The sequence below is a fragment of the Numenius arquata genome, chromosome 10 (genome assembly GCF_964106895.1).
Source record: "Numenius arquata chromosome 10, bNumArq3.hap1.1, whole genome shotgun sequence".
NCBI classification, from domain to species: Eukaryota; Metazoa; Chordata; class Aves; order Charadriiformes; family Scolopacidae; genus Numenius; species Numenius arquata.
This window is the reverse complement of record NC_133585.1, coordinates 26,034,094-26,061,235: the sequence shown is the minus strand read 5'-3', so window position 1 is coordinate 26,061,235 and position 27,142 is coordinate 26,034,094. Positions and strand designations below refer to the sequence as shown.

Here is a 27,142-nt window from a genome sequence, read left to right as displayed (position 1 = left end):
GCTTCATCTTGAAACATAGCCCTCTCCTCAATGGTGCAAATCACTAACATGTTTTCCTCCTAGCAATGCTTAACTACTATTTCCATTCAGTTGTTCACTTAACTTGCTGAATGTGATATGATTTCTAAATATGGACCAACTCGTTTTATTTTCCTGTTGGTCTGCTGCCATTGTAAATAGTTCACAATATGTAAAAATGTAAAGATGAAAGGGGTCTAGGAGAAAGAAGATAAGAGTTCTGGCTCTAGGAGTCTAACCACACGATATTGCTGTACTAATTCCCTTTTCTAAAGGGAAGAAAAGATGTCCTGTCTTCCTCTCTTCTTTTGTCTAGCCTGCTCTAAAGGTGAACTCTTTGGGTACTATACATCATTTTTTATATATATATACACACACACACCCCCCTGATGTAGTTGAAGATGCCCCTGCTCATTGCTGGGGGTGTTGGAGTAGGTGACCTTTAAAGGTCCCTTCCAACCCAAAGTACTCTACGATTCTATGATGTTTGGAGAGCACCTCTTACAGCTCATTACTCTCAGCTAGAGCCAGCATATTTGTGCAACAGCAATAAGGCAACAAGAAGTCACCTGACATGTTCCAAATGTCTAGATTAATCAAGTTTAGTTAGTTATGTTGATGTCTACATCCCGAAATAGCCTTTCCCTATGCTTTTTTTTTTTTTAGCCATCAGAGACATACACAACACAAAACACCTATTTATTTTCAGTACATAACAGCACACAGCCTGAGATAAGGCTAGCTAGATCCAATTTGTGAGCTAGATTTCTACAGTTGTGCATAATCTCTTCTTGCAGCCCTTCCTAGCTCTCAGTTAAGAAATGTCCAATAATTTGTTGTGAATAATTTGTTGTGAACCAGTCCTGTTGTGGATTAGGCTGAAGACAAGCACGACAGCAATAGGTCACACAGTACTCCTCAGTGACAGAGATACAAAGATACAACAGTCAAGCAATCTGTTATCTGTTCTAAAAGGACTCTTTAAGACAATAGGGGTTTTTTGTTCTGTTTTTCTGGAGGCTCTCTTTTGTTGGGGGGTGGGGGTGGGTTTTTTTGTTGTTTGGGGGTTTGGTTGGTTTGTTTCTTTTTGTTTTGTTTTTCTTTTTTTTTTTTCCTAATAGACAAAGAATTTTACTCCAAAAAATGAGATTTAAGTTTCCCTTTTTGTTACTGTTGAATGCCATAGGTAGTAAATACGTTCCTTAATTTAAGAAAAACAATGAAAAAGGAAGAAAAAACTAAGTTGTGTAATAGGATACAAACACATGATTAGCTAAAGAGCCAACATGCATTTGGAAGTTATGTTTCTTTCACATTTGTTCCTTTCTTATAACAATACCAAAATTTTATTCCTGCAAATATTAACCTACACAAATATAAAACTTTATTTCTAAAATAAGCAAAAATTTTTCACATCCTCGAATTATCCACAAGATGGCAGTGCTTCCATCATACAGAACAATCTGACCAAACCGATTATCAGTACAACCTGTCTTTCCCTGACTACATATATAGCTGTCGGAAGATGGTATTTTACTCATACCCAGACAAAACACTCACCATTTAGCAACTGGCTGAGCAGTATTTAACACACTGTAATAATGAATTGTACAGGCTAACAACTGACAGACAGATTGGAGAAGGTCATTTGGGGTTTACTCTTCTGTGAATGAAACGCAAATCTTCTGGGGGAAAAAAAAAATAAAAATTATAGGCTTCATCTCTGGTGCAAAGAGTGATGCAAGGGCTGCTAAATTGGTCAATTTATCCTCTCCAGCCAGCTGGCTAGCTATCCAAGACCCACTCAACAGCTTAGTTTGGACTGGTGACAAATCATGATAATCAAATATCATCCCGTGTATTCCTAAGCAGAAAACAAAGGCATGATAGTGCATGTGTTACAATGTGTGTATTAGTTTGATATAGCTATTGCAGTGAACACAGAACAGCATATACTATCGATTATAGTATAAACTCCTCACACACCCTTAGTCTTCATTCACCTTGCTATTGTTCCTCATGCTAACAATATCAAACTTACACAGAACACCCACATGGCCTACAGTCGTATTCTCATTTAGCTGGACAGATTTTCACTGTCCAGGTTAAATCATGTTTTATCTGAAAAGCAAGGAACTATCATTGTTTTAGATAAAGGAACAAAATATGGAGAATATTTCTGCTATTGTGAAACTATCCTGTATCAGGAACAGTGTGGCCAGCAGGACTAGGGAAGTGATTGTCCCCCTGTACTGGGCACTGGTGAGGCCCCACCTCGAGCGCTGTGTCCAGTTGTGGGCCCCCACTACAAGAAAGACATTGAGGGGCTGGAGTGGGTCCAGAGAAGGACAACGAAGCTGGTGAGGGGTCAGAGAACAAGTCTTATGAGGAGCAGCTGAGAGAACTGGGGTTGTTCAGCCTGGAGAAAAGGAGGCTGAGGGGAGACCTTCTCACTCTCTACAACTCCCTGAAAGGAGGTGGGAGTCAGTCTCTACTCCCAAGTCACAGGCAATAGGGCAAGAGAAAACGGCCTTCAGTTGTGCCAGGGGAGGTTTAGATTGGGTATTAGGAAAAATTTTTACACTGAAAGGGTTGTCAAGCACTGGAGCAGACTGCCCAGGGAAGTGGCTGAGTCACCATCCCTGGTGGTATTTAAAAGACAGGTAGACATAGTGCTTAGTAACATGGTTTAGTGATAGGTTTTGTCAGTGTTAGGTTGATGGTTGGACTAAATGATCTAAAAGGTTCCTTCCAACCTAGGCAATTCTATGATTCTGTCACCACTCTGCTTCTCTTTCTACTCCACTCTTTTCTATTTCTTTACCTATTTACATATCTTCAGTCAAACGCAAGGCTGGGAATACCATTTTTTTTCCCCCCAATTTAAAAATCTTTACTCGAGTATGGGGCAGTGGGGGAAGGATCAATCAAGTAAGAACAAGATTATTAAATTTTATCTGCAAAATTTTTCAGATAAGAAACACTTTACAAACTAAATATTAAATCCCTGGTTTAATCCACAGCATATTCTTGCAATAGATGTTCTGAGAACAAATAATATTGACCTACAAGTTCAGAGGTTACTAAGTCTCTGCAAATTTCCTGCTCGCTGTAAATGAGCAGTGCAGAACAAAAGTTCTAGCATGTCCACGTCCTCCTGCTATTCAAAACAAAATAAAAATGTCAGTGGGCAACACAAGTGTCCAAATTTAAAAAATATAAAATTAATAAATTCAAACTAGAAGTATTTCCATAGTATGATAACAGCTGACTCTCATGACTAATTTGCCAGTAAAGGATCAGACAACAGAACAGGAAACCAGATGGAATATCTGTTGAAATATGTAGGTTTGCACACCAACCAAGTATATATCATCCCAGCTGGTGTAAATCCAGCTCACACTGGACCATAAGCCTCTATATTATTGGCTGAAACACTGCAATAGAACAGTTACTGCACTTGGATTTGGACTTTGAATGAACTAGTATGCTTATATTCTGTTTCACTCCTGCGTGTCTTGCTAGATTTGAATTCCTCTTATATAAGAATAGAATTACAAACTAGCACAATTTAAACTACTTTGGCATATGTCCTTGTTAAGCAGATTAATAGCCTAATTCCCTGTTATCTGCTCTGGGTAACTATCTATAAAGTAGTACATATGCTGAAACTAAATATATATATATATATATATATATATAAAAACTTTCAGTTTTTTATGAAAACCTCTAAGATATACGGTATTTCTTAAGAGTTCTCTACTAGAAGAGAATAGAAGTTCCTAGAAAGGTTTTTTCCATAGATTTTCCTCACCTTTAAAATTCACCACTAATTTGTACAAAATAGCTAGATATGTGACTTTTAGACCACTGAGGAGAAAAAAAAGAGACAGAACACCTGTGTGTGTGTAACAGAAAAAAATGAGTAGTAATCAACGTTTCTTGTTTCCCCTGTATTTTCCCTGTAACATTGTATTTTGGTTCCTGTTCTGCAAACACAGGGGAGTTTTTAAAGTCAATGAATTACCATTTGCACGCACCCTCTTTAAAGATAGTATCTTTGGACTGTAACCTCTATGAATTTAGGATAAGCGCACATGTGACACTTAACCCATAGTCATTACACAAGGAACAAATAAATAAGCGATAAAACTGAGTGCTTCAGGCACAGTTTCCTTTTCCTGAGTTCTACACAACCAAAGGGCTATGTTGCATTTAAAATCTCCCATCTCTAAGATTTGAGGAAGTTCCTTGTGAAAACAGGATTCAGACTCCTTGAGTTCTCTGAGAAGGCTTGATTTAGAATTAACCCCTAACATCTGACTTTTCTACAAGAAAAAAAAAAAAGAATTAAAATTATTACTTCCTTTCCAAACTCAAGTCTCAGCAAATACACTGAGAACTCTGGAACAGCCCAATAGTTACTTTGTGCCTACAGCCATACTTGTTCTTTTGTCAGCAGCTACCTTCTCACCATCTTCTGTGCCCTTCAGCTAGAAGTATGACTGAGAGAATCCCAATTTTGAATCCTAATTGATTCAAAACTGACCTTGAAATTATTTAGCTTAAGAGTTTGCCTTCTCAAGAATAATAGTTGTCTGCACTTGACGATCTCAAGGTAAATACTTTAATTCTATACTATTTCCAGCTCTTTTCAAAGCAGCACAAACGACTGCCCTTTTTGGAAGAAACATGACTGGTTTTGCAGAAAATTGTTCATTTTCTAGCCCACACACCCTACCAGGACCTGAGAAACTCACAAGATTTCCTCCACTTACCTCTCATGATTTCTTTATTTATTGATAAATCAGATTCTTTTCCTCCTCCCAGACCTGTCAGGATGAGTGATCCTAAAGGAAACCATAAAATAAGAAGTCATGAGGTAGCAATAGTCTCAGTTAAAGTCATCTGTAGAGAAGACTCATGATATTCACAACATTCCTGACAACATGCTTGACAAATTTGTTGGCCTTCTCCGATGTTGCTACAGCATTGGTAGGTAAGGGAAGAGCAACAGACGTCATCTACCTGGACTTGTGCGAGGTGTTTGACACTGTCCTGCATGTCATCCTGGTCTCTAAATTGGAGAGACACAGATTTGATGGATGGACCACTTGGTGGATAAGGAACTGGCTGGATGGCCACACTCAAAGGGTTGTGGCCAACGGCCCAATGTCCAAGTGGAAGCCAGTGATGAGTGGTGTTCCTCAGGGGTCAGTACTGCGACCAGTGCTTTTAAAATCTTTGTCGGAGACATGGACAGTGGGATAGAGTGCACCCTCAGCAAGTTTGCTGACGACACCAAGCTGTGTGGCACCGTCAACATGCTGGAGGGAAAGGATGTCATCCAGAGGGACCTGGACAGGCTTGAGAGGTGAGCCCATGCGAACCTCATGAAGTTCAACCAGGCCAAGTGCAAGGTCCTGCACCTGGGTCATGGCAATCCCAGACACAAATACAGGTCAGGCAGAGAATGGCTGGAGAGCAGCCCTGAGAAGAAGGACTTGGGGGTGTTGGTGGATGAGAAGCTCAATGTGAGCCAACAACGTGCACTCGCAGCCCAGAAAACCAGCCGCATTCTGGGCTGCATCAAGAGAAGTGTGGCCAGCAGGTTGAGGGGGATGATTCTATCCCTTTGCTCTGCACTGGTGAGACCCCACCTGGAGTACTGTGTCCAGTTTTGGAGTCCTCAACACAGGAAGGACATGGACCTGTTGGAACAGGTCCAGCGAAGGGCCACAAAGATGATCAGAGAGATGGAGCGCCTCTCCTATGAAGAAAGGCTGAGAGAGTTGGGGTTGTTGAGCCTGGAGAAGAGAAGGCTCCAGGGAGGCCTTCTAGCAGCCTTCCAGTATCTGAAGGGGGCCTACAGGAGAGATGGGGAGGGACTCTTTATCAAGGAATGAAGCAATAGGACAAGGGGTAGTGGTTTAAACTGAAAGAGGGGAGATTTAGATTAGATATTAGGAGGAAATTCTTTCCTGTGAGGGTGGTGAGACACTGGAACAGGTTGCCCACAGAGGTTGTGGAAGCCCCATCCCTGGAGGTGTTTAAGGCCAGGCTGGATGGGGCTTTGAGCAACCTGGTCTGGTGGAGGTGTCCCTGCCCGTGGCAGCGGGGTTGGAACTCGGTGATCTTTAAGGTTTGTTCCAACCCAAATCGTTCTATGATTACTGCCAATAATTAAGCCCCAAAGCAGTATTTTGTTATTTTATTAAGGCCAAGAGTTCAATTTGGCAAAGTTCCAGCACAGTCTTCGACCATGCTGACTGTAGTAGTCGAGAAACATCATTCTGCTGCTAATGTAAATGGTTTTGCTTGCATGAAGCAGTCAAACGTATAAATTTCTTGTCAAAGATACAAACAGTACCGAAACATCAAGTTACAGAAACAGCACGTGAAAATTAAAGGAACGTTTCACAAAATTGTATCTGATTTTCTTTTAAAAATTAAAGCAAGATTCTTATCAAATGAAAGCCAAATGACTGCTTTCTCTTTTCTTCAGCTGACCCCATTGACTGAAGTTCATTTTGTATTGTGCTTATGAACAGGTAAAATAATTTTGTTAAGGGTAACTAAACCCATTGCTTGTAGTTAGGAACTAAATAGCAGCATGTCATTGTCCATTAAATCTGACAACAGACACAGAAATATTCACAACATAATTACTAGAGCAGTCACACAAACCTAGAAGGCCAGGACTGGGTTTGGTCCCTCAGCTTCAAAACACCACTTATCTTTAGATGCAAGAATTCTCTAACAAAAATTACTAGAGCTCTAAGCTGAACCCAGTCTCCACGGATGTTCACAGAACATATATTAGCACAAAAAGAGTGAAATCACTCTGAGTAGATACAGCTCAGTCTCCCTCAGTAGCTGGCTAGGTGAGCTTTAAATAATGCTATAAAATTATTATCTGTAATTTCTGCAACCCTTCTTAAAGACATCCATGACTGTATTGGAACAGTATAAAACAAGAAAAGGCTCTGACACTTTATAAAGTCTATTCCTGGGAATAGCACTATGATCCAGGACTTCCACAACCAAGTAGCAACAAGGGTAAGGCCCGTACACAGGCTTCGAAAGCAAGATACGCACCCACAGTCATGGCCGTGCTCACCCTACACATAGCAACACATACCAGCAACAACAGTTTGCTTCCTTTCTGAAAAGCATTAAAATTTAATTCTTCTTTGTAAGAAGTAGCTAGCTGTTTAATCTACTTTGCAATTAACCCATCAATAATGGTGAGATAGTGCTTGAATTAATTGGTATTTCAAAATATTCAAAGGGAAAAATAATAAATCCATAGAAAGTGTGGCAAATAATATTTCCAAAAACTGATGAAACACAAAACCAAACATTGATAAATATTCTTAGCCAAATCTCTTCCCTTTTCCAGTATATACAAATAGACAGAAAACCTATTTCCTAAGCTTTGTAGAATATTTTTAGTGAGCAGGGACTTTTTTATAAAGCTATCCTCTTCTCTATGTGTCTTTCAGTTACTAATTTTTAATTTTCGTATAGAGAAGCTCCACCTGCAGCAGTTAACACTTGCAATGCAGAGGATCAATCCGAGTGGACCTCCTGCCACCAGCTGAGTAAGCAGCATGGAGAAGGGTGGCAAAGGTTCTCGTGGACAAAAGAGCAGCTCCTGTGACAACCTGTAACGATGTAACTCAACCCACCTCTCCCAAAGCCAGAGACCTGACAAAAAAAAGTGAAAACCTGGACTTAGTTGTAAATACCTGGTTAGGTCCCGGTTTGTGTCGGGTTCTCACAATACCTTGTACATTTTTAATGGAGTTACTATGCCAAGAAAATAAAGTATATTCTGTAGTAGTTGAAAAAAAAAAAAAAAAAGTTGAAATTGCCTCCATTTTAATGCACCTGTCGGCCATTTCTACCAAAAGGGAATTTGACTGGAGCAGCTGAGGGAACATTGAGAAGCTGCCCAGGGAAGCCATGAACCCTGGGCTAAAGCACATGTAGGAGGTTGAGACTGCCGGAACAGGAGTTGGGCTTATTTGGTTCCTCAGAGAAGGTGAGAAGCTCAGAGGCAGGGACGTTCACAAGTGAAAGAGGGAAACGACAGGGATGCCTAGCTTCCTGTCCCGGGAGATGTATTTTAGGGAGAAGGCCATACAGAAAGAAGCCCTGGAGGCATTTTTAGCGTTTTAACTTAGTAGCCGAGCCGACCTAAGGCCAGGAGAGAGCTAGCAGACAGCTCCTCTGGTGCGCCTGAGGTGGTCCTGTCAGAGCCGCCGCGAGGGGGGCAGAGCTGCTGCTGCCAGAAAACTGCTTCCCCAAAACCCTTTCCCAAGCGAACCCCTTTCCCTTCATCACCTGAGCCCGGCCGAGGAGCCGACCACGCCGCCAGCTCCGCTCTCTTCCCGCTCAACACCCTCACCCGCCCGCCTGCCTCTAGTCAAGATGGCGCCGCCCCCGCCCCGCCTGCCGCCCGCCCCCTCAGCGGCCGCGCCGCCCGCCCGGCCCGGGAGCCCAACCCCAGCCCCGCCCGCCCCGCGCTCCGCCACCGGCACCGCGGGCGGCCGGGCCGCGGCTCGCCCTTCCCGCCAGATCCACTGCGGTTGATTTTCTTTCCCAGGCGGGCGCTAGCAGCGCCTCGGCCCGCCGAAGACCCAGGAGGCTGCGCCGCTCCCTGCGCTGACTGGCGGCCCTTACCGCCGCCGGGGGTTCCTGCTGCCCCCGCGCTGGGACCGGAGCCGCAGCCGGAGCCGGCTGGGAGCTGGCGGAATAGGCGCTCCGTCCCCACCCCCTCGCTCCGGCGGAGAAGCGGCTGAGGAGAAGACCTGCGCGTACGGCGTCCTCCGCATTGTGCGAGCCCGCATGGGCACGGCGCGGCCGCGGGGCTCCCCCGAGCCTCCCGCCGCCCCCTCGCTCCCGCCCCGGCGTTGCCCGTAGCCGCCGGGTGAAGGCATTGAGGGATGCTTTTGTGTGCGGCCGCGGGCGGAGCAGCGGGTAACGGCGCAGCTAGCGGCAGCTGGGGCTGCGGCTGTGGGTCAGGTCGGGCGCCGCGGTCAGCCGCAGCCCTCCCGGCGAGGCAGGCCGGGGGCGATGCTGAATTAGGCGAGCAGAACCCTTGCAAAGCTCGGGGGCAGGCTTAGCAGTCTGTAGCTGGCCCTGGGACCCAGCGGAGCTGGGAGGGCGGGCGGGCGGCTCCCCATGGCGAGCAGCCGGAGCATCGAGCTGGAGCACTTCGAGGAGCGGGACAAGAGGCAGCAGCGCTCCGGGCCCCGCCGCGGCGGCAGCGGCTCCGGTGGGGGGGGCGCGGGGCCGCGGGGCAACGGGCTGATCCCCAGCCCGGCCCACAGCGCCCACTGCAGCCTCTACCGGACGCGGACCCTGCAGGCGCTCAGCTCGGAGAAGAAGGCCAGGAAAGCCCGCTTCTACCGCAACGGGGACAGGTACTTCAAGGGCTTGGTGTACGCCATCTCCACCGACCGCTTCCGCTCCTTCGATGCCCTCCTCGTCGAGCTCACCCGGTCGCTGTCGGACAACGTCAACCTGCCCCAGGGGGTCCGCACCATTTACACCATCGATGGCAGCAAGAAGCTCACCAGCCTGGACGAGCTGGTGGAAGGTGAGGGGGCTTCCAGGGGCAAGCCGGGGGTGCAGGCCATGGGTGGGCTCTGCAGTGGCATGTTGAGGTCCTGCGAGAGGTGGCATGGGGCCCGGTGGTGAGCTGCAGGCTCTCCCAGGGGTGGGCTTTCCTCTCGCTACCCTGGTCAAAGCTGAGAGAGGTCGCTTTGCTGAAAATCTGCAGCCACAGAGCCCCTGTGGGCAGGTGGGCCAGAGTTGCCCGCTGCTGTGAGATGCGCACACCAAGAAAAAAAAGCCCTTGTGCTGTGAAAAGTCCATATTCATAGAAGGAATTATCTACCTTGTTTGACTTCCAAAAGTATTTTCAGAATTGTCCCTAAGTAGCTTTTGATAAGGGGACTTAGCTTCTCAGGTTATGTAGACCTTGCAAATCTGAGCAGAGCAGCGCTTGACTTTTCAAAATGGGGCCAGAAGTAGGGTTTTTTTTCTGAATGAAACATATGCCTCTTGTTTGTAGGGAATGATAATCACCAGAACAAGGAGCAGATTTACCCCGTGTTCTCTCATGATGTCTTAAATACAGTTTAAACTCAGCGTTTCGTGAATCGGCCTTTCAAATGCATGGGTTCTGTTGTAGATGCTGTGAGGTTCGTAATCAATTTGCACTTAATGCCTCTCCTCAGGTATCTGCCTGGTACCAGCCACTTCAGCCTTCTACCCAGTGACTCTATATACCAACTACAGCTGATTTGCATTAATAAAGAAGTACCATTTGTAGGTCTTCTAGTGCCCCCTCCTTTTTAGGCTTTCAGTTGTATATCCTTTAAGCTTTGATTTGGAAACTCCCCTTTTCGGAGCAATGCTGAATCGCAACTGGAGAATTTGATGAGAAGGGAAACTTGAAGACCTCTATATAATCCATCAGTAAAGGCACTGGGCATTAGGAACCAGCAACTCCAGAACATGCAAGAGGAAGCGAGAGGCTACAGCATTTGCTGCATCAAGGGGGTCTTAATCAAAAAAAAATATGCATGAAAGTGCACTTTGTAGTAGTAACGCAGTGCCTGAGGACATTCCCCATCATATGATCTACCATAAAGCTGTTCTGCAGTCAAAACAGAGAAAATGTGAAATGATTGCTGAGTGAAATGCTGACTCTGTGGTAATGAAATAAATGTGAAATCAACCAAAAACTTTTTCATGATTCGGTGATTAGTTTAGGGATAGCTTAAAAAAAAAAAAAAAGATATGCTGGAGTGGGGATGGTAGGGAAAGGAGATGAAGCAAAAATTGGATAAACTAATGATTACTTGGGGTGACTTTTGAAATGTTTCAGAAGGAATGATCTTAAGCTTTTATGGCTTAAAACAAAGACAAAATGACTTGCTGGACAACAGTATAAATGCAGTGGATACTCTCACAACTCTATCTACATTAATAACTGAAAGCAAAAACTTCCTGTCTCTTCAAACGCCCATTGAAAGAGTGACCTTTGTCATTACTCATCACTGGAAAAATAAAGCAAAATAAATGTCACAATTGAAATGCCACTTCCGTGCTTTATCAGTAAAATAAAATGGGAAAAAGATGGTCCCAATTACGGAGTCATCTATCCATGACCAGTACATGTCTCAGGAATCTTAAGAAAATCCTGTAGCATTGTAATTGGATTAGTATGTTCTCCAATTAGCATGCCAAAAACTTTACCAGTGTAAGTCTAATCACCATACAGAGAAAGGAGAGCATATACAGGGTTGGGAAGGAAGCAATAAGTAGTGAATCCATCATTCCTTGAAATTATCTGAGCTCTTTGCCAGCTGTTTTGTTCTTGAGATGCTGGAAGAGCAGCTGATTTAGTTTTATTTTCTTCATTTCTTGTAGTTCCAGCACAGCAAGCCTGAACTTCTGATCTAGTTGGTGGTATCCTAAAGCTTGAACTGCAGTAGTACCAAAAGCGGTTTGGAATGGTGTTGTATTGCTTTTTAACTTTCAGAAAGGGAAATAAAATTAAGGTAATGTTGTGCAGGCACAAATACAGGTTGGGTGGAGAGAGCAGCCCTGAGGAGAAGGACTTGGGGGTGTTGGTGGATGAGAAGCTCAACATGAGCTGGCAATGCGCACTGGCAGCCCAGAAAGCCAGCCGCATCCTGGGCTGCATCAAGAGAAGTGTGGCCAGCAGGTCGCAGGAGATGATTCTATCCCTCTGCTCTGCACTGGTGAGACCCCACCTGGAGTACTGTGTCCAGCTCTTGGAGTCCTCAACACAGGAAGGACATGGACCTGTTGGAACAGGTCCAGCGGAGGGCCACGAAGATGATCAGAGGGATAGAGCACCTCCCCTATGAAGACAGGCTGAGAGAGCTGGGGTTGTTGAGCCTGGAGAAGAGAAGGCTCCAGGGAGACCTCATAGCAGCCTTCCAATATCTGAAGGGGGCCTACAGGAGGGGGACTCTTTGTCAGGAAGTGTAGTGACAGGACAAGGGGTAGTGGTTTAAACTGAAAGAGGGGAGATTTAGATTAGATATTAGGAAGAAATTCTTTAGGAAGAATTTCTTGTGAGGGTGGTGAGACACTGGAGCAGGTTGCCCAGGGAAGTTGTGGCTGCCCCATCCCTGGAGGTGTTCAAGGCCAGGCTGGATGGGGCTTTGAGCAACCTGGTCTGGTGGAGGTGTCCCTGCCCGTGGCAGAGGAGTTGAAACTCGATGATCTTTAAGGTCCTTTCCAACTCTAACCATTCTATGATTCTATGCCAGCTACAGGCTGAACACCAGACTGAACATGGCTACTCGATGCGATACCTAATTGACTAGCCTGTTTGCACACCATCAGTGGTGTTGAACTGGTACATGGAATTGCAGCAGTTCAGGTTCAGTAGTGGCAGCTCTATGAAGTGACCAGGTGAGTGCTCAGCCACCCTTGCCAAGCAGCAAGATCTGCATTAAACCTCCCTCAACTCGAGCCTGTGTGAGTAACTCTTGGACGTTGATGCACCCCAGTGCAGGCAAGTTCCTTAAGGCCTATTTACTGTATATCAGGTTAATAATCTGGGGTATAAAAGCTGGTCCAAACTAGCTGAATTGAGTCATGGATGAATGCTTTTTGGAGTTTGGGTGTACTTGGCAATCTGTTTTATGGTTTATCATTTTAAGAGGAAAATAGCTAATATACAGTCATACTGTGGATTTCAAATATTACTGTTACAGGTTGAGTCAGTTAAAAATATGACCAGATCATACTTATTAGTCAAAAATTGACAAGCTCCATTTTAAGCACATTACTTTTCTTAACTGGGTATGACAGTCAAAAAAAGCATGCTCTGCTTGACCGGCCTTAGGCAAATATCATTTATATTCCCAGCCCCTCTAGATTGGGGAACATTATGGCTTATGAGTTTGAGAGTTTTCATTGCTTTCTTAGAATGAGAGGAGTGAAGAATTTCGTTGTCTGCTCCTGATTTTGTTTGAGCAGACAGATCCAGAGAGGGAATTGGGGCTGGGAATGTTCTGACTTTCTTATAGTTTTCTTCCTTTCAACTTTACTGTCAGACAATACAGCAATTTTTACTTTTGAATAGGAGATTCCATGTGTAATTTTGTATTTTCCCTTCAACAGCAATAATAGTTTCATTATTATTCTCTAGCAAAGTTAACCAATTAAGTGTTTGTCTAAATCCTTCAGTTTTCTTTAAAAAATGTAAGCTTCTTAAAGCATGACACAATGGTAATAGTAAGAACTGTGCAGTTCTTTAGTGCTGAGGTTTGTGTTTTACACTGATGTCAGTCAAGCTCTGTCTCGCTATCCTGTGCTTTCGTGGTCTTGGTAGCGAAAGACATGGAGAATCCTGTCTGTTAAGGTCTGCTGCAAAGTTGGGAGACATTGTTGGATTTTGGGAGAGGAAACCAAGTGTAGACTCTATTCGTGGCAAGAGAAGTTAGGTTGATTTGGCACGTGATAGGGAATTTTTCTAGGTCCCTAGGTAGGAAGCATTGCTAAGAATCTTTTGTTCTTTCAACTGCGAAGCTTAATTAATACAATCCTTTATAAAATGTCAGTGGTAGTCAACAAGCACCAGTAGGGAAGTCTTTGGGCAGGAGTTGGGAAAGTTCTGAGCAGGGCAGTCCTTATGCATGGTCAGGACATGTAGCACAGGACAATATCTGCTTTAAAGAAATGGGCTCTGCCACACTAATACAGAGTTAAAGAACGTTTTTGAAATGAGGTATTGAACAATCCAAGTATTTTCTGCCTTAGATCATTGTAGCTGCATATTACGTTTTAATCCTGCTTAAGTACCTGTGATTCTAGTCAATGCACACTGTTATATTAGGTCAAGAATATCTTTTCTCTTGTCAGGGCAAGCAGATGGTGACACCCAAGTAGGCAGTTTGTATTTTTGCTTCTTCCAAAAGGTATGAATACCTTCCTGTGCTAGAGCCAAGAGCTGTAATGCTTTAAAAAGAGGCATATGTAGCAGGTTTAACAAAGAAGGTTAAAAAGGAAGGATAAAAGAAGGATTAAAAAACATATGCTTCCAAATATACGTTCAGATCACTGTAGTTACACAGTCCTGGAGCAATGGGGTGTGGATGTGAAATACTGATGTAATTGTTAGTTAACTTCCCATGCAAGCAAAATAAAATAGTTCTACCACTGTTTATCTCCTCATTCCAGGGACAGGAGAAATGTAGTTTACCTGAGAAGAGTTATTTACTTACTGTAGAGGAGGCATGTGGTATTAGCCGATTTTGATACCTTAACAGGTGGCCTTAGTTATCTTCTGAAAGCTCTTGCCCTGCCCAAGCTGGGGGTTGGACCAGATGACCTCCACAGGTCCTTTCCAACCTCAGCTGTTCAGTGATTCTGTGAAAGCTTGTAGGAACCTGTCATCTGAAACTCCTGACTAAATCAAGTCAAAAAAAAAAAAAAAAAACCACCAACCAACTAGGAGCAATTAGTCATCGGCTAAAATCCCGGTTGTCATTCCAGATTTTAAGAAGTGTATGGGGAACTAAAACGCTGTAGATGAGGAAAGATGGTGACTTGTGCAGCGTTATTGGAGGTGACATGAAAGTGAAGGAATCGCAAGAGACTGAGACTGATGAGGAAGGAAGTTCTGTGAAAGAAAGGAAGGAAAGAGAAATCTAAATAAGTTAATCCTTCATAAAAGGGGTTGCTTTATTTTTAGATCAGTCCTTCTATAACATGCTATAAATATACTGTTCTGGAAATCCGCTCGACTTTGTGTTACAGGACACAGAAAGGGTACTGTCCTGTGATTCCTGGAGTTAGAAGGTCAGTAGCCCTAATAACTACTGTGCTATACTGAATAAGCAGCTTTTGGCAGCCTTGAAACTAATGAGTTCCACCAGAAGAAGCTGAGGAACGTGCGATGGATAGATGTACTGTACCTAGAAACCTGCCCTGTCTGATGTGCTTCACAGGGGAACGCACATTTAAAAATACAGAGACTAACTTTTTTTTTTTTTTCCTGTAGGGTTGATTTTACCTGTGTCAGCTGTATCGTTCTCTGTTATGCAGTGTGTCATTTAAACCCATGGTGCTTTACGTGACTCTTAGGAGGTAGTTGTTAGTGCTTGTTAACACCTTGCAAAAAGCAAACCAGAAAACCTTGTTCAGAGACTTTGGTTTCAAATATCCTAACTCAGGATTTTTGAGTGTTGTACATTTAATTTCTTCCTTACATTACCCACCACATGGTGTATCCACAGTTTGTTTTTTAACCTATTGCTAAGGAATATGAAATACCTACAAGTCTTTAGTAGTAGTCTGCTGTTAAGGACAAAAAGTCTGAATATTTCTAGGCTATTTGCTAAATGCCTAGCAGTGGGGCTTCAACTCACAAAACTTGCGCTGTGAAGAACCCCAAGTTTTCAGGCAGCAGGGTTTCCTCAGAACTGCACATAGTTGCAAGTGATGTACGCTTGTGATGCAAAAGGACAAGATATATCCTTCTTTTCCTATCAGTACCTAAAATTGCGTGGCTGAATTTTGGAGAGTTCACATACACCCTACTCTCTTTATCCCTGCATTTATATCTTGAAAGGTGAGCTAGGCACATTGCCTGTGAATAACACAGTGGAAGAAAATGATGGCAAAAGAAAACCTTTGTAGATGAATTTTTAAGTAAGCAAAGCAGTATTTAGGCAAATGATGGTCTGTGGTCATTCTGACTGATAAATAACCAATGTAGTCTTGTTTTCTCTTTTATCCATTCTCTGTGTTGACCATCTGTATTTTACTGTTGTGAGGGAATAGCAAGTATTATGTTTAGACTACCAGGTGTTTGAAACTGGAATCCTTCTACAGTGGACTTAAACTGCATACACACAGGTCTTGCTTCGTGGACAGTGCGTCTGGTTATTAATGCAGTACAAGTAAATTATTTAGAGGCAGGTAATGTTTCCTTATTAATAGGCAGTGTTTTGTGTCTTCTAGTTGTTTTTCTACTGTTAATAAGATGTAGAGAATCAGAAGTAAACTTACTCCATTTGTTGATTATATTGTGACCCAAAATATCAGCAGATGTTACTCCATTTAAGTGAACATATGCCCCATTTGAAGAATTTTCGGTGGTAGCAGAATTTCTTTGTGGAAGAGTTGACACTTTTAGATTGCTCTGGGTACTGTCATGAAGCCTCGGATGGATGGCACATATGCTCTGATGAAATTATAATGCCAATTTACAAGGAGGTTTCATACTTCTGCCAAAACTGCTCTGCAGCCCGGTTAAGCTTTCTGCTGTTTGGCTGGGTTCAGAGTCCCAGCTGTAACCTGTATCTGTGATTCTTGCTTTTTTTTTCTGCATTAAAAAAAAAAAAAAAGAAGAAAGTATTGTTTAATAGATCTTTCTGCTTCATTAATCTATAGTTTACTTTTTTACCTTCAAATCTCAATGTAATATTAGAGACTAACTTCACAGTCTGGTCTAAAAACTAGTGAGCTGATTCACGTTAATGCTAGTGTTGTAAGCTAAAGACTTGGTATTTATTTCCAGTAACGTAACCGCTGTGACTATGTGCCAGTTAAGGCTAGTATTCATTAGCTTTAGAATCTTTCAAGACTATAAATGGAAAGTGGGCCTTCAAACCGTAAAATTGACCATATCGAAGAAAGCAATGTAAGTATTTGAAGTACTGTTTATGCCTATTTGTGGACTTGTGTTGACTTTCTAGGGCTGGTAGATGTACAAATGACAAAAGAAAAAAGTTACAGTCTGATCAAAACACCACTGAAGTCTCAGAAAAGATTTACTTAGTAGTTGTGATGATACGTATTTAGGTTAGACACGTGAAAAATCTCAATCAAGGCAGTTAGTGGAACACACAAACTTACGTATGTGATTTTAACTGTAAAGTTATCTGTTACTTCGTTAACAGTGTTTGAAATCTATTTGACTTGTTTAAACAAAAAATGAAGTGCTGTATGTTACACTTTACAAATATTGGTTTTCTAGGAGAGTGTAGAGATTATCAGAAGTGTGTATTTATACATAAATTAATCCCAAACAGATTTAAAATCAAGTCATACACTAAAGCTCTGAGCAAATATTGTATATAACATTACACTTTCAAGTGTTTACCTACAAAATATAATGAAAAAGATAATACTCTTACATAATGACTTGATGTTTCTTCCAAACAGGCATATATAAAAGCGTTTTCTACTTTGGAGGATGGCTAAAATAACAATTTAAACAATAGCATAGTGTTAAAAAATACCTGCTCATCAAAGGGTGGTGTTTTCTTAGGCATGATTTTGAATACACCATTCTGTAGGAAAGTTTCTTGTAGTGGACTTTATAGGTGTGATTTAACTTACCCCTGTCATTTTTTTTTGTTCCTTAAATATTGTGTTGAATGATCAATCATATGCCCTTGTTAAACCAACAAAATAAGTGTTAAACTCATTCCTAGAAAATCATTCTTTATGCAGAAAGCAGCAATTGAATTCCTAATTATATTCCATATCTAGCATTTTGGGGGTATTTTGCAAAGCTCTCAATAGAACTTAGAAATTGTGTGGGAAGTCCTGGCTGTGGTGAAATAATTAGAAGTTTAAATAGTATTACCAATAGAGTAAAAACTTTTTCTTTTAAGTGGTGAACCAAGCAAGTCACTCAGTTTATGTGTTTTCTCACTTACAGTCCTTGCTTTAATCCTGCCATATGTGCCTGCCTTGCAGGTGTAGCAGTAAAATCTGTTTTCCATATAAAACCTGTGTTACTAAGTTTAGTTTATATGGCAAGTATAAGAAAGCAGGCATGGAATTTAAAACACTTACTAAACAATCTGTAATATACTACAGTTCTCAAGTAATTAGTCGTTCCTGTATCTGCCAATTATAGGAAACTTTGCAATCATTTTTTGCCAGATACTTTTTTTTTTTGTTTTTTAAAGCTAAAATAGTTTGTGCTTCAATTTAAGGCTTGGCTAAATGCAGTTGAAACAAGTTATTTGAAGTTTGTTCTTTTAAGGTATTACATTGTTTTAAGTTGAAAGCACTTCCTATTTTTTTCATCATAAAAAAAAAAAAAAAACCAAACCAAAACTAAGACTTCTGCTTAAAGGAAAAGAAATAATAATAAGAAATCTGTAGGGCATTGCAACCTGTTCAGATAATCAAGAAATTATTTTATTTGTGCATCAAGAAAGGGAACTAGTAGAAGGCAGAGAGTTTTACACTGCTATTTTAAAGAAATAAAGATCCTTTTGGATTAATACTGACTGAAAATTTTATAATGAGACAGTTTCTGCTGTCCTAAAGGGTGCTGTAGGAGATTTGACAGAGAATAGATTACATTCCATGCTGGTATCAAGAAAATAATCTGTTATGATACATGTCTGTAAAGGACAAAGTTAGCATACCATATTGAGATTCTTCTATGGGAAATAGTTCAGCAAGGGATCGTTTGTTCTCTCCCTTTACTTTTTTATGTAAAGCAATTAATTTATTTCAAGTTGGAGAGCCTGTTTCTGAGTAGTCTTAATTTTGAGGGGGTTTTGTGAGGTTTTGTTGTGGGTTTTTTAACTGTGTTAATTTAAGCTTTAGCCCTGAGGTTTAACTTTGAATTGTCTTGTGTCCATTTATAGGGTTTTTTAATGGTCTGAGAAGTGCATTCTTTCTGATTTTTGAAAGGATAGTTCTGAACAACCTCAATGATGGTGAGTTTTGAGGTACCTTGAAGTGCTGATTGCTAGAACTTATTTAACTCTATTGCTCACAGCTGGACAGGCTGCGCTGAAGAGGTTACTGTGAGGTGATAGGTGACTTCATGCACTGAAGCTAATAAATGTTTGAGATGCTAGGGGTACTCAGTGTGTTTAGAAAGGTATTCTCGTGCATAGGATGCTGTCAGGTTTATTTATATAAAAATTATTATCAGAGGATGATTAAATATTACCAAAGTCTTATGCAGATCAATAAACTTCAAAGGAAAGGACTTTCCAAAGTTGAATGCCTACTATTACACACCCATAATAATGACTAAATTACCTTCTGTTCATTTTTTGTAGCAGGAAATAACAATTAGCATTCTTAACCAACATGCACACAGAAAAAACAAAGTCACTTGCTAGGTGCGTCCATAAGAAGTTTAGCACGCGATTGTGGAAAAAACTGTCCTAAGGGTTTGTGCTGGGGTAGAGTTAATTTTCTTCGTAGTAGCTAGTATGGGGCTCTGTTTTGGATTTGTGCTGAAAACAGTGTTTATAATACAGGGTTGTTTTAGTTACTGCTGAGCAGCGCTTACACAGAGTCAAGGCCTTTTCTGCTCCTCATGCTGCCTCACCAGTGAGTAGGCTGGGGGTGTACAAGAAGTTGGGAAGGGACACAGCTGGGACAGCTGATGCCAACTGACCAAAGGGATATTCCATACCGTAGAACAACATGCTCAGCATACAAAGCTGGGGGAAGAAGGAGGAAGGGGGAGGACGTTCAGAGTGATGGCATTTGTCTTCCCAAGTAACCGTGATGCGTGATGGAGCCCTGCTTTCCTGGAGGTGGCTGAACACCTGCCTGACGATGGGAAGCAGTGAATGGGGGATGAGGTATTAGAAAGCAGCCCTGAGGAAAGGGACTTGGGGGTGCTGATGGACGAGAAGCTGGACATGAGCAGGCAATGTGCACTTGCAGCCCAGAAGGCCAATCACATCCTGGGCTGCATCAAAAGAAGTGTTGCCAGCAGATCCAGAGAGGTGATCCTGCCACTTTGCTCTGGTGAGACCTCACCTGGAGTACTGTGTGCAGGTCTGGAGCCCTCAATATAGAAAGGACATGGACCTGATAGAGAGGGTCCAGAGGAGGGCCACCAAAATGATCAGGGGGTTGGAGCACCTCTGCTATGAGGACAGACTGAGGGAGCTGGGGTTGTTCAGCTTGGAGAAGAGGAGGCTCCGGGGAGACCTCATAGCGGCCTTCCAGTACCTGAGGGGGGCCTACAGGAAGGCTGGGGAGGGTCTGTTTCCAAAGGCCTGCAGTGACAGGACGAGGGGCAATTGTCTTTAAGTTGGGAGAAGGGGAGATTTAGATTGGATATTAGGAAAAAGTTCGTTACTATGAGGGTGGTGGAACACTGGAACAGGTTGCCCAGGGAGGTGGTTGAGGCCCCTTCCCTTGAGATATTCAAGGTGAAGCTCGACGAGGCCCTGGGCAACCTGGTCTAGTTGGGGGTGTCCCTGCTGACTGCGGGGAGGTGGGACTAGATGACCTTTGGAGGTCCCTTCCAGCCTGAACCAATCTATGAATCTATGACTTCCTTGTTTTGCTTTACTTGTATGTGCAGCTTTTGCTTTACCTATTAAACCTTTTTTGTTTCCATCCACAAGTTTTTCTCACTGTTACACTTCTGATTTTTTCTCCTCCATCCCACTGTGGGGGCGCTGAGCAAGCAGCTGTGCGGTGCTGAGTTGCCAGCTGGGGTTAAACCACACCAGGGTTCTGCTTCACACGGTAAACTAGTTACAGACGGAAGAATAACAAAATGCTCAGCAGTTATAATGTTCAGTTTATTGGTATGAATTAGAACTACCAGCTTCATTGAGATGCCTCTTATTTGGCAGGATAGAGGTAGACAGCTTCATGGCTTTTTGGAAATTGTTCAGAAAATAAGCACAGTTCTTTGAATCTAATATTAGATGATGTACAGGTGGAAGCCGTTGCTTTCTGTTGCAACTGTAGAGAGGTGGGGATTGGTCTCTTCTCCCAAGTCACAGGTGATAGGACAAGAGGAAATGGCCTCAAGTTGCACCAGGGGAGGTTCAGATTGGATGTTAGGAAGAATTTTTACACTGAAAAAGTTATTAAGCATTGGAATGGGCTGCCCAGGGAAGTGGTTGCGGCACCATCTCTGGAAGTTTTCAAAAGACGGGTTGACATAGTGCTTAGAGATATAGTTTAGTGATGTGGGCGGTTTTTTTGTATGGTTTTCTTTTGGGTTTTGGTGGGGTTTTTTGTTTGGGTTTTTTTTTTTTTTTATCAGAGTTAGGTTGATGGTTGGACTAGATGATCTTAAAGGTCCCTTCCAACCCAGACGATTCTATGATTCTAACTGAGCTGCTGTAATAAAACTTGAATATCTCATGCTATTTCACAATAACAGGATAGATGAGTGAAAGGTCTCTGAAAATAGCTGTTGAAAGAGAACTGTCCACCTATTTGGAATCATGGTATAATGTAGTTTGGAAGGGACCTTCTGAGGTCATCTTGTCCAATGTCTTCCTTAAAGTGTGACTGACTAAATCAGACCGCTTCGAGACTTGTTGCAACTTAGCATGTAGTTCTGGGGCAGTGTAAGCTTCAAGGCCACCACAGTTCTTTCTAAGTTGTGTGGTTTCATGTTTGTTTTTTCCTCTACCTGTAGATTAGTGCTGTGTGGAAATCCCATTCAAGGGGTTTATAGGCTGAAACCAGCTCATTTTTCTTTGTTCATTTTTGGGGAAAGAGAAGACTGTTTCTGTCCGTATTGGTTTCTGTTTTGTGCACCACTTGGTCTACGAATATGAGGAGGAACAATGGAGATGGGTGAAGAGGAAGAATAGAGGCAAGGCAGGACATCCATAAAACTTCACACCCAATTCTTTCTTTGTACCTCTGTGGAATACAGTCCCAGTGATGTTTGTGGAGGCAGAACTGACTGCCAAACTTTCCCAAACAAAATCATTGTTAACTTGACTTAATTATAATCTCTTTTCTTTCAAATACAGCAAGTAAACTTTCAAGAACGTCTGAATACAAGATAAATTAGAATTGGTATGGGAAAAGAAACAAGAAAAAGTCTTTCAGATCACAGTAATTCTTCAGGGGTTTGAAAGTAGTTTGCTGTCTTGCTTTTAGAATAAGCTGTACAACTTCTAAGCTAAATCAACTCTCCAAATGAGTTCAGAATGTAAAAGTATTAAGTTTTCTAGTGTGTATCTAAACATGGGTATATATTTTGTAAGTTTTACAATACTGTCCAATAGATATGCATGTACTCTTTACTCCTCTTGCTGCGAGTATAGGAGGTGAGTTTGATTTGTTCCACCAGTGACCTTGGGCATGTAGCTTTAATCTTAGAACAGGCTAAGCTTTTTAAGGTATAGGTAGTTCTTCTGCCTGGAGGAAAGGCATTTTCCATCAGTTTGGAATGCTTCCCTTTCATCCTTCTGGCAATATTCTACCTCTTCGAGAAAGTCTTTAGATGTCATTTTGTGAAACCCCAAGGATGTGTCTCTCTCTCATATTACAGAAGTAACCCAGAGTTAAAGACGTCCTGCGTCATGGTCTGCATCTTTAATATTGCTGTCAGACCGTTGTAGCAAACAACAGATAGCAGTTTGAAGAGAAAACTGTCCTCTTCTAAAGAAAAAAAAAAAAAGCCAGTTAGTCTTGAGCTTTGCATTGTGTCAAGGAATGGAAAAAAGTAGCAGATTCCTTAGGTCTGCATCATGGCTGGTGCCACTTCAAATAATTTGATGTAAAGGGGTGCGTTACTCGCCTGTGATAACATTTTTTGGTCCTCTGAAAGGGAGTTTCATGACTTCAGGAGATACTGGCAGTGCAGGCTTTGAATTAGGAAAGAAATAAAAATGGGAAATGTAGATGCCTTTCATATTCCTGTAGTCTCAAAGTCTCATTTGTGGCCTCAACAGGTGTTTGGTCTAAAAAATGTTGAAGTGAATACATTCCAACAGTGTATCCTTGGTAGGAAGGCAATAACTCATGGTAAAAGAATGTCTCCTTCCGGGCAAGGATCTCAAGGTGCTTGAATTTTATTCTGTTAAAACTTGCTCATTTTAAAATAATTCATTATGAAACATAGGTATGTATGTGTATACACATCTTAAAGTATATACTTGAGGAACATATAGGGAAGGACCTGGATATTTGCTGTGGGAGAATTGTGAGCTCAAGTAATTTAAACATTTGCAAAATGCCTCTGCAGTCAGAACTTATGATCCAAAATAAATGGGAAATATCTTCAACCCCTTCATTATCCTTTACTTTGTTTTTCTACTTCAACCAGAGGTCTGTTGAAACCACTCTCAGAGTATTGTTTGGGTGGAAAGCTCTGATAATTTACAGTCCTCCATTTAAAATCGCCTGCAGTTGAAGTACTGGAAAATCACTCCTGAAATATTTGTCTTTTTTTTTTTTTTTTTTTTTTTCCAAATTGGCAAAAAAGTAGCTTCAAACCCCCTTAAATTATGAAAATGTTCTCTCTTTTCCAGGTGAAAGTTATGTATGTGCATCCAATGAACCGTATCGCAAAGTTGATTACACCAAGAATGTCAATCCAAACTGGTGTGTGAACATAAGGACTGGATCCACTCGATCCTTGACATCTTTGGCATCTACAAAGAGTGAAGTGAAGGAGAGTAAAGACTTCATTAAACCCAAGTTAGTGACTGTTATTAGGAGTGGAGTAAAACCACGGAAAGCTGTGAGAATTCTGCTGAATAAGAAGACTGCTCACTCCTTCGAACAGGTCTTGACTGACATCACAGAAGCCATTAAGTTAGATTCGGGTGTAGTCAAGAGACTTTGTACACTGGATGGAAAACAGGTAGGAGAATAAATTGCTGTGACCATCTAATAATTATGAGTTAATCAGAGCTTCTTTGTTTTTGTAACTTGAATTCTTGTAGCTGTATATGCTTTAACCTGCTTCTGAATAAGGAACAGTTTAATAAATGGCAAGTTTTAAATTTTGTATTAAAATATTGCTATCTGAAAAAAATTAAAATTATATATAATGCAAAAGAAGTTGACCATTTTACATTCTAAGTAAAAAAAAAATTAAAAAAAATCTTTTTTGTATACTAACTCTGCTGCATTGCTTAAAAAGTGCCTATTGATTAAGTAATACAGTTTATTAGAAACATTTGAAAGTGAATTTGTTAAAATACATATGTGTTTTCAGAAGCAGAGTTATGTTTTCAGACAACTACATAGGGCTGAGTGGTATAAGAAAAATATTGCTGCCTCCTTCCATTTCACTTCCACAAATTGCTATTTAAGTAGCTAAAGGACTGAAATGGCCTTCTGGAGGTAGTAACTGACATGATCTAAGGTCAAGAATTTTATCTGAAATGAATAATTCTGGGGGGTGGTCATATCTTTGTAACTTGCTTTTAGTTTTAGCACTGCAAAAACATGCTGCTAGGATCAATGATGCAGTAGGTCTTTTATTCTCGCTCGGAAGTACAAATGAGCGGTCCATAGAATGTTCTGCTGCACTAGATAAGTGTTGGGGATGCATTTGCTGTTGATCAGTTAATTTAATGACTAAGCCCTTCATGGAACAGGACTTTGATACTTGATACTTTTATTTGATACTGATGTGGGTCTTGAGCAGCATTGTGTCTTTAGAGATACAGAGCAACGCAGGCTGCAAAGTAGATTATATTCAGTATCAGGTACCTAGACTATTGTATTGTTGCCTAACTATTAGGATCCTTGTTCATTCAGCAGGTATTTTGCACACCTGCATATTTGCATGAATCACTTGTAAAATGTTCAGTTGTGTTCCAACAGGCGTGGGAATTCAGATGGGCACAAACTTGAATGTAAGAAGTTCCACCTAAACCTGAGGAGGAACTTCTTTACTTGGAGGGCGGCAGAGCCCTGGTACAGGCTGCCCAGGGAGGTGGTGGAGTGTCCTTCTCTGGAGACATTCAAACCCCACCTGGACACGTTCCTGTGCAACTTGCTCTGGGTGGACCTGCTTTGGCAGGGGGGTTGGACTGGATGATCTCCAGAGGTCCCTTCCAACCCCATGTGATTCTGTGAATTTTTGTTGTCTAGTTTTTTATAATGGTTGTAATCCTGTAGATTACTTAAAAAACAGCTTTTTGTGTTGAAAGTCGTTAGCAAATCTATTGCAGAAGAAGTGCACTTTCTCATATTGTCTCAATGAGGTCTGGTTATGTTCTCTGTGCTGTGGATACACTTGTTATAATTAAGTACTTGAACTTATTCTGTTCTTTGGTATTAAATATAGCGAGGCAAATGCATCACTGAGACTCTCGATTTTCAGTATTTGGCAGTACTATAATGTGCTCTTTGGTTCTAATAGGTTTGATTTTTAATGAGATTTGTTAACAAGATTTGTTAAGAGAGAATCTTTTCTAGGAACATCCAAAATGTGATTTAGTCATGTTTAATTTAATTCATAATAAAATAGCTTTGAGGATATTTATTATGCAGTAATTAGTCTCTGCTGTCCATGAAGTCTTCTGTTACTGTCTCAGATAAGATGATTTTAATCTTCTCAAGCAAGTAGATAGAAAGAGTCAGGAAAGGAAACTGCAAAAACTAGAATTCTCAGTTCAGATTCACCTCTTCTATTGTATTGTTAATACAATAGAAACTCACTGGTCTGCATTGATGTGGGAGATGCAGTAGTACATCAGGGATCAATAAAATTAATTAACATTAAATCTTACATATGTTGCTTGCACGTTACTGTCACCCTGTTGCAAATGCAGTGATGTGCTTCACTCATAAGAGTGAAGCAGCAATGTATTTATTGATATAAAACAGTGATTTAACAAAATTTGATAGTAAATGCGACAGTGGTTTAACAAGATTTGATGGCAAGGTGGCACTTGGTTATTTACTGCATAGAGGACAGGGTCAGACAAAACTATCAGGGAGACCTTTGCATTGAGTCATGTGAGATTCAGAGAGGACCCCTTGCTTTCTAAACTCCCTTCTCAGAGAGGAGTCTAGGAGTGACTGGATCCAGTCCTAGTCCCAGACGTTGTTGACGGCTTGTGTCTAAAGGGTCAATCTATGATATAATCTATCTATGATATAATCTTCTTGAAGCTTCAAAGTTTAGCATGCTATTTGTCACTTACAGAGCATCTGTTGTGGCAGGAAATCTCTCAGCCTTGAGGAGTAACCTTGAGAGGTGTCCCTACTCAAGGGGAGTTCCTGGTGTGCAGCCGGCTGCCATGCAGGAGAGCTCAAAGGGCTCTTGGGCTGTTCGCTGTTTATTGGGGTAAGATGATTGATTTATAGTCATATTTGCATTTCAACCACAGTATCAGTACTGTGGTTAGGTGAGCGCATTGCCATAAATTAGCCCTTGGCTATTGTGCCGTTATCTGCCTCCCCCGAACCCACTGGTGTAGCCATCATGACCAGACGCACCCATTGTGACCACCATGGGTGGTTATTGCTTGGGCAGGGTTATGGGAGGTAAAGGTCAGGTTGGGGTTGGGGGGAGTACGCAGTCACACACTCGTGGTGGATGATGGCTTTCTTCAGTTCATGGTGAGGATGACCACTCATTGGTAATGTTCCAAAATAAGTGTAAGACTTCAAATGGCTGCAGTACCTCCTCCTGCCCTTTGATGGTAAGGGCATTAACCAAACTTGGATTGCAGATGTAGATGTAGGTGTCCTCAAGCAGGATTGGGAAATCCCTAGTTCTCCCTGCAAACAGCCTGCAAATAGCTGCTTATTACAACTGTCTGTCTGTGTAAACTGTTTCAGCAGTAGTAGTACATAAATGTGGAGATGTTCCGTCCATTTGGAATACAGACTTTTCCATAGACCTTGGAAAGGAGCCTTTGGTCCATAGTGTAATCTTGATTTAAGTGGTCACTGCATATAGAGCCCTATATAGAAGACCTATGGCTTTAAACACCCTCATAATAAAAGCTTTCTTCTGCTTATCTAGGAGGAGACTTCTGGGGCTCTTTTGTTTGTTTCTTTCTCTCCAAAGTGAAGGGCTGACCCCAGTTTTAGGCAATAGGGATTTTTTTTTTTTCTTTTCTTTGTTTGTTCATTGCTGGTATATGTAGAGGTTGGTGCCCGAGGGCTTTGTGGGGTTTGGCAAATAACGAGTTGCGTTGCTGCCAATTACCAATTGGTGGAAATTTCTGAGCCTATTTTCTCTAATGTAGTAATTGCTTATTCTTCTGAACCTGCTAGGAAGGCAGATCTTTTGTGTTCATTGTAGTGTTGGCACAGCTTGAAAGGCAACCATTTTAAAAAAAAAAAAAAAAAGACGTTTTATAAATGGCTATGTTCCTATAAACGTAGCACT

The 27,142-nt window shown here is 41.8% G+C and overlaps 1 protein-coding gene across 3 annotated transcripts in view; it reads left to right on the top strand.

Annotated features, from left to right (window-relative positions):
* Positions 1-9,207: 9,207 nt before the first annotated feature.
* The window catches only part of DCLK2 (doublecortin like kinase 2), a 92,305-nt gene continuing 74,370 nt past the window's right edge, over positions 9,208-27,142 (top strand). For all 3 annotated transcript variants that reach the window (XR_012463468.1, XM_074155222.1, XM_074155221.1), the window contains exons 1-2: positions 9,208-9,625; positions 23,313-23,647. Coding sequence is in view for 2 of the 3 variants with exons in the window: in XM_074155222.1 (XP_074011323.1) it covers positions 9,208-9,625; positions 23,313-23,647 (753 nt within the window). In the remaining variant the exon portion in view is untranslated. The remainder of the gene's footprint in view (positions 9,626-23,312; positions 23,648-27,142) is intronic.